Here is a 7,837-nt window from a genome sequence, read left to right as displayed (position 1 = left end):
GGCAAAGCAGGAATCCAGAGATGACCAGAGCTCAATCTCATTCTTGTTATTACAATCCACTTTCTTGGGATCTAAGCAGATCCCTCACATCTTCTAGCTGTGAAATCCTAATTACCTTGCACTAAGTCCTGCCGTGTGTGTGTGTGTGTGTGTGTGTGTGTGTGTGTGTGTGTGTGTGTGTGTGTAAGAGGTTAGTGTCAGATGTCTTTCCCAATTGCTCTCCACCTTATTTTTTGAGTCTCTTAATGCATCTGGAGTGCACTGATTTGCCTAGACGGGCTGGCCAGCGAGCCCTGCAGTCACTGCGTCTTGGCCTCCCCAGTCTAGGATTACAGATGTTTGCTACTGAGCCTGGCTTTTTTTTAAAATGAGTGTTGGAGATCTGAATTCAAGTCTTCATGTTTACACAACAAATACTCTACCCACTGAGCCGTCTGCCCACCTCTAGGTGGCCATACCTGCTAAAGGCTCTGCCATCTCCCCACACTGAGGAATTTCTAGTCCACCATCTTCTGAAGGGCACAGCTCGAGCCGAGTCCCTGGCACCTCAGTGAGAGAAAAGAAGATGACACATGTACAGTAGATATGAAAATCCCACAGGAACCGATGAAGGCCACAGGAGAGCTTACTGTGCTTCAGAGCACCCGCGAGAGTCGCCCGCAATGACAGCCAGAGGCAGCAGCCATCTGAGGAAGCTCGGAGGCCTGCAGAGGGAGATGCAGGCTGAGGCCTTGATGTGGAACGTACGGGAAGGCTAAAGATTTCACGAGACATACATCTGTGTGTGAAAAAAAAAAAGAGAGAGAGAGAGAGAAGAGACCTAAGACTGAATAACTGAAAAACTTGAATATTTCTTCACGTGTTCATGTGCTAATTAATGAACTAATCATGGGCCTCAAAGGTCCAGACAAATCTACTTCACTCTCGTCCTTCCTAGGAGGGAAGTCATGCCTGGAGTAGGTGCCAGCAGCTTCCGCACACTCTCATTTTGTGCCGAGACATCTGCTGCACACTGTCCTTCAGTCTGGCTGACCTTGTACAAATGCCTCCTGTTCTCAGTCACTACCCGCAGCCCTGCTGATAAAAGGAGGGCTTTTTTTTTTTTTTATCATCCCCACCTCAGGGCACGCTGCTCCGATCCTGCAGCTCAGCTGCCACCTTCCGCTGGGTACTGCCACCATGAAGCTGTTTCTCCTGCTTCTCGCCATATCTCTGGTGACGGACCTGGCGAGGTCAGGTAACTCGGGTTCTTTCAGGATTCCGGGGGCCGTCTCTGGCTTTCTTTCCTTCACTCTCACAGGGGCAACACCCAAGTCGTTTCCCATTTCAAACAGCTTCGAAGGGTACCCCAAGATGCTGTCATGCATGCTGCTCTCTCTCTCTCTCTCTCTCTCTCTCTCTCTCTCTCTCTCTCTCTCTCTCTCTCCTCTCAAAATCTGTTTTGCTAAGTGGCTGCATGAAGGATGTTTTTGGGGGTCTGATACTTTGGGGGCAAGAGTGGAATTCTAGTGGGAACTTAGGAGATGGATGAGGGGTGAAGGATTGGGTTCAGGTTGGGGACATGGTTAGGGGTGATTCCTGATGTGGGAGCACCCAGGGGCTAGGGTGATAGAGAGTGTCAACATGAACTGGAGGTGAGGACCTGCATTTCCTGGTGGCCTGGTACAAGATGGGGGGGGGGGGTGGATTTGGCTTAAATACAGCTGCTGCTGGCATTAATCTGGACTTGGGCTGAGGGTGGGGGTAAGTGCCTGGTATGCAGGGTTCTTGGATTCAGTATGGTAGCGGGCAGCTGGGCTGATGACTTGATTGGATTTGGGTTTGGCTTGGAATGAGGCCTCCAGGAGCATTGATCTGGGTCTTGAGTTTTAACAGATGAGTATGAGGTCGGGGGACTGGACAGTGGGCTGTGGCTGGAGCTGGGGCTTGCTGGCTTCTGTCACCAACTGTTAGGGAGCTGGCTCTGTTGTAATGTGACTGAGTCTCCTCAGTCCACTAATGCAAAGATGGACATTGTTCCTTTCCCATCATTCCCAGGCTCCACAGGTGGAACCCTCCTTCACACACAGATTCTGGAGGAAGGACTAGGAAGGTGTGTGTGGGGGGGGGAGGGGGGCGTGCAGGATGATAGATGGAGAGAAACTTGGAAAAAAATTTTCCTTGGCTGGATGCGGTGGCGCACACCTCTAATCCCAGCACTGGAGGCAGAGGCGTGGGGCATCTCTGCGAGTTTGAGGCCAGCCTGGTCTACAGAGAGAGTTTCAGGCCAGGAGCTGAGGTTCTGTCTCAAAAATATAAAAGAACTTTCCTGAAAGCTTTCCAAGAGCAGTCACCTCTGCGCCCTCCGCTGGCTCTTGTCTGTCACTTGGGCAATACTAACACACTCCTAACAATTGTTCCTATGCCCCAAAGATGTGTGTTGGAAGGACGGACACTGCGGGTGATGTGCAAGGATGATGAAGAAAGTGTCATATGCTCCAAAATCACAAACACCGCTGTGTTCCTGAACGTTCCTTAACACTCCCTACTGTGGCCAATGATGGGATCCTTGACCAGACCACAGAAATCCATACAAAGAAGAAAAGTTCCTACTACTGATAGAAAGGACGTTGCTTCTTGTCCCTTAGTCTCTACACCATATTAAAACTCACAGAATTGTTTTCTGTGTCTGCCAGTCACAATGGGTTGGGGTGGGGAGACGGAAGGATGGGGTTCAGAGGCAGTAGAGAGGAGCCATCAGGGCTAGACCTTGGTAATGGAGTGAGGAGCACAGTGTTGGGGATGGTGTCCCCTGCCAGCCCCAGGAGTGGCTGTTGAGACATACATAAATAGAGGGGAGCATGGGGTGGGCAGAACCATAGACTTAAAGGAACCCTGGATGCCTAGAGTGTTGGTTCATCTTGGTCAAGGGTGGACAGGGCCTGAGTGGAAGCTAGATCTTTGGATTTCAGCTGAAATACCTTGTAATGCTCCAGAGCTCATAGCCCCAGCAACCGGAAGGTTTCCAAATATGAAAAGCACTGGTTTATTCAGACAGATGAACTTGTTCATGCTCCATTTTTAGTGTTCTCTCACGGATTTGTTTGTTCGTCCCGGCTCTGCCTCTTACCACTAAGGGATCCTGTTTATAACCCTGTCAGAGCTCCAGCATCTTGTTTTGGGGAAAGCCGAACAACAACATTATGTAACTCAGGGTTACAATAAGAATTGAATGGGTGAGGCTGGAGAGAAGGCTCAGAGGTTAAGAGCACTGGCTGCTCTTCCAGAGGACCCTGGTTCAATTCCCAGCACCCACATGGCAGCTCATAACTGTTTGTTAACTCTAGTTCTGGGGACCCAACACTCTCACACACAGACATACATACAGGCAAAACACCAATGCTCATAAAATAAAAATAAACGAATTATAAAAAAAGAGTTAAATGGGCACAGAGCACAGGGTCCAAGGGCTCAGTAAATGCCATCCATGGCCATCTTGTCAGTTTCCACAGGCCTTTGAAGAGTAAGCACTGTCAGGGGGTGGCAAGGGACAGAAGTCTACATCATTTGGATGGATAATTTAACATGGGGGAGAATAGAAATGGAGAATTTAAGGATCCTGATGGGGAATCTGCGGGATGGATGTCTTGGGGCCTCATTTATACAGCATAGTTGTTCTCCCCTGAGTTATGCTGTTGGTGAGGTCAAGGACCTAGGGGTGCTTTACGAAGCGTGACACATGCCATTGAGATAGATGGGAGTTCACTATGATACAGGAAGAGAGTAGGAAAAGAGACCCCTCCCCCACTCCTGACCCTGCCTTTCCTCTGGGCTCCCTCTAAGCTCCTCCCAACTGGGTGAGGAGATATGGGACCAGTGATGCCCACCCTGCCTCCAGGCTTGTGCTTTGATCAGTGGGGCCTGGTGCTGTCTGTCCAAGGAATCCTTGAGGCTACCTCCTGAAGCTACGTGGGCTGTTCCCTAGGTTCACCCACAGAACCTTCTGGGATGCACCACTAGGAAGGGGGAGAGCTGTCAGTCACGTTCTGTTTTCAGGGGCCGTGGCCAGGCTTGGACCACGTGTTCTAACGAGCAAGCGACTCCTTGTGAATGCAGATCTGAAGATGTGAAGGGGGAGTGCTGGGTTGAGGGTGGGCAGCTGCCCTAAGGCTGCCGTGTTTCTACAGGAACTCTGAGGAGTCCAAGAATTATGAATCCTAACTAGGTCATCCCAGAGGGCTGTTTCACAAAAGAACATAAAATATATTTTACTTATGTATTTCTCTTGCTGGCTTGATTAATCACTTTTAAGTATCCAGACATACGGTGTAAGAGACTTTATTTGTATTTTTCCCAAAATTTTGATCTGATCTTTGTAGGCTAATAATTGCTTTTCTCCAAACTAAGATCTGATTAATTTTACAAACTGCCATTCCTTGTGTGTGTGTGTGTGTGTGTGTGTGTGTGTGTGTGTGTGTGTGTGTGTATATGGTGAATGCATATGGATGCATTTGTGTGAGTGTGCATTTGTGTGTGTATATGGTGAATGCATATGTGTGCATGTGTGTGAGTGTGTGTTTGTGTGTGTGTGTGTGCACATGATGAATGCATATTGTGCATGTGTGTGAGTGTGCATTCATGTGCACATGGTGAATGTATGTGTGTGAGCTTGCCCAGAGATTGACATGTCAGGTGTCTTCCTCTATCAAGTCTCCACATTTTTTTGTTAAATTATTTGTAAATTTGTAAATTTTATTTTATGAATCTGTGTACCACATGCATGCCAGGTATCCTCAGAAGTCAGAAGACAGCATCAGCTCCCCTGGAAGTAGAGTTATAGATGGTTGTGAGCCAGCATGTGGCCCTAGGGATTGAACCTGGGTCCCCTGCAAGAGCAATAAGTGCTCTAAACCACTGAGCCATCTCTCTAGCTCCTCCACATTACTTTTTGAGACAGAGTCTTTGACTCTGGAGCCCATTTTTAAAATTTTTATTTTTTGTATCTGAGTGTTTTGCCTGTGTGTGTTGTGGGGGGTGTGTGTGTGTGTATACCATGTGCATGCCTGGTGCCTACCGAGTTCAGAAAATGGATTTGGATCCCCTAGAATTGGAGTTATGGATGGGTATGAGCCACCATGTGAGTGCTGGAAACTGAACCCTGGTCCTCTGCAAGAACAGCATGTACACATAACCACTGAGCCATCCCTCCAGCCCCTGAGCTCATGGTTTTAAGCGGAGTGTTTTAATGACTCCAATCTGTGGGCAGAGAGGCGGTTCAGTGGATAAAGTACTTGCTGTACGAGCTCAAGGTCTCAAGTTCAGATCCCCAGAACCCACATAAAGCTGAGCATGCTCGCAAGTCTGTTATCTCAGTGTTGGGAGGGCAGAGACAGGAGGATCCCTGGGGTTCTAGCTAAGCATTCCAGCCCAAATCCCCCAGGTCAGGTTCCACTAAGAGACCCTGTCTCAAAAAACTAGGTAGACAGTGTCTGAAGACAACACCCAAGGTTGATGTCTGGCCTCCACCTGTACAAACATGCATGTGCACCCTCACATACACAAATACACACACACACACACACACACACACACACACACACACACACACACACACACCCCTCCACACAGCTGGGGACAACAAAAATGCTCCTAAATATAGGAATGGTTAAAGAGACTATGCTATGTTCATGCCTGTGTTCAGAAGGAGCAGGCATGAACCATTGGTGCTCTGAACACAGGTTTGGTTGATTGTCTTTTTTTAGTTTGGCTTGTGACTATCCTGGTTCTGATGAGTGATTTTTGAACAAGGCCTGGGCATTTTGTGCAGTATAAGATTCTGGGCTCTGCCCTGACGTGGAGGCAGGAGGGGGGAGTGGCTTCTCCTTGCTACAGTGTGCTTGGAGGTTCCAGCTCCCAAGTTTGTGTCCTTTGATGCCACCCTAGCTGGGAGGGGCATTCTCTCTTCTGTATGTCCTCCAGTGGCACTGAGTGGCCTGGTGGCCCTGCAAGTGCTGCATGATCCTTTGGGTATGTGCCAGGTGACCTGAGTCACATGATAGCTCTATTTTTAGCTGTTCAAGAAACCTCCAGGCTGATTTTCACAGGGGCTGCACCAGTTAATTGTTACCAGCAGTGGACAAGGGTTCCCCTTTCTCACATTTCCGTGGTGGCTATGGATATTGAATACTTTCACAAAAACTTACTGGCAGCCGGGCGGTGGTGGCACACGCCTTTAATCCCAGCACTCGGGAGGCAGAGCTAAGCAGATCTCTGTGAGTTTGAGGCCAGCCTGGTCTACAGAGTGAGATCCAGGAAAGGCACAAAGCTACCCAGAGAAACCCTGTCTCAAAAACAAAACAAAACAAAACAAACCGAACAAACAAACAAACAAAAAGACTTACTGGCCGTTTGTCAGTTATCAAAAGCTCATTGGCCTATTTACTGATCGGCAGTTTTGCTTTTTGGTGTCTGCAGTTTTAAATAAAGATTTATTTATTTTATTTTATGTTTATGAGTATTTTGCCTGCGTGTTTGTCTGCACCGCATGCATGCCTAGTGCTTGTGGAGGCCAGAAGAGGGTGTTGGATCCCCTGGAACTGGAGTTACAGACGACTGTGAACCCTCATGTGGGTGCTGGAAATCAAGCCTGGGTCTTCTGGAAGAGTAACCAGTGCTCGTGGCTACTGAGCCATCTCTCCAGCCCATGGAGTCAGTTCTGGCCACTCTTCATATTTTCTAGATAGTAACCCTTGGCTTGAGGTTTGGCTGACAGGGATTGCTCTCTTGTTCTGTTGTCCGCTCTGCTGATAGTTTATTTTGCTATGCAGGAGCCTTTTCATTTAGTTTAACCCCATTTGTTAATTCTTGGGGCTACTTTCTGTGCGGTTCGCATCCTACTGAGGAAATTCCTGTGCCTATATCCTCAAGTGTTTTCTCCTAGCGCTTTCAGTGCTTCTAGTTGCCAACCAAGGCCCCTGATCTGTTTGGAAAGGACTTTTGTGCAGAGTGAGAGATACATATGTAGCTTCAGTTCCTACGTGAACCAGCCTGGTGGGTGAGTGCCGTGGAGAGCTGGGAGGGAAAGATTTGGAATGAGTCATGACAGTCTGTGCCATGTAGAACCAGCAGCACCAGTTACTGAAAAAGCCTTCTCCCAGCGAATGTTTGTGAGCCCTTTGCCAAGGTGTCTCTAGCTGTGTGGGTTTGCCTCTGGGTCCTCTGCTCTGCGCCATCCATCCTCCTGTCTGCTTTTGTGCGGATACCATGCCGTCTTTCTCACTCTAACGTCCAGAGCCTTCAGCTGCGTGTGGCAGGACAAATGAGGGAAGGAAATTGACTCTGTCCCTCTTGACTGTGGTGCTCGCTGTCACCCTGAGGTCTTTTCTGTGCTCCTGACTCCTCGATCTACGTCACTGGTGAGCAGAAATTAATTTTCATCACTTTTTTCCCCCTTTTTTGGCCAGGCAAAAATCCTGTCCTTCAATGCATGGGTACCAGAGGCTTCTGTAGGTCTTCCTGCAGAAAGGATGAGCAACCCTACTTCTACTGCAGAACTTACCAGACCTGCTGCCTCCAGCCCTACGTGAGGATCAGCCTCACCAGTGCAGATGACAACACCGCCTGGTCTCATGAGAAACAATGGCCCAAAATACCGTGAATGCTGGTGAACGCCATGCCCGATCTTCCAGGGAAGCCCTCCCTGCTGTCCGCTTTCTTATTAAAACTAATGCACTTGACATTGCTTGTGTGTCCTTCCTTCACTGGAGAGAGATTGGGCTTTGCGCGGTGAGATGTCTGTCCCATTTGGATGCAACCCCATGGGAGAAGGGTCCAGGCACCCGAAGGACTTTCAGAGAGG

General features: G+C 48.7%; 1 protein-coding gene across 1 annotated transcript; it reads left to right on the top strand.

Annotated features, from left to right (window-relative positions):
* Window positions 1-1,179: 1,179 nt before the first annotated feature.
* On the top strand, window positions 1,180-7,837 carry Defb119 (defensin beta 119). The gene is made up of 2 exons (XM_052723713.1): window positions 1,180-1,237; window positions 7,356-7,837. Exons 1-2 carry the CDS (start codon window positions 1,180-1,182, stop codon window positions 7,634-7,636), a joined length of 339 nt encoding a protein of 112 aa, XP_052579673.1. The 3' UTR covers window positions 7,637-7,837.

The sequence above is a fragment of the Peromyscus californicus genome, unplaced genomic scaffold (assembly GCF_007827085.1).
Source record: "Peromyscus californicus insignis strain IS unplaced genomic scaffold, ASM782708v3 Scaffold_7__1_contigs__length_154581171, whole genome shotgun sequence".
Taxonomy (NCBI): domain Eukaryota; kingdom Metazoa; phylum Chordata; class Mammalia; order Rodentia; family Cricetidae; genus Peromyscus; species Peromyscus californicus.
Note: the sequence above shows the minus strand (reverse complement) of the source record. Positions and strands in the feature narration are given on the sequence as shown.

What these genes read in the sequence shown, in the direction of transcription:
- Defb119 (XM_052723713.1), top strand. Translation starts at nt 1,180, where the DNA reads ATGAAGCTGTTTCTCCTGCTTCTCGCCATATCTCTGGTGACGGACCTG. An exon ending in GACGGACCTGGCGAGGTCAG is followed by an intron (nt 1,238 to 7,355) that starts GTAACTCGGGTT and finishes TGTCACCCTGAG; the next exon opens with GTCTTTTCTGTGCTCCTGAC.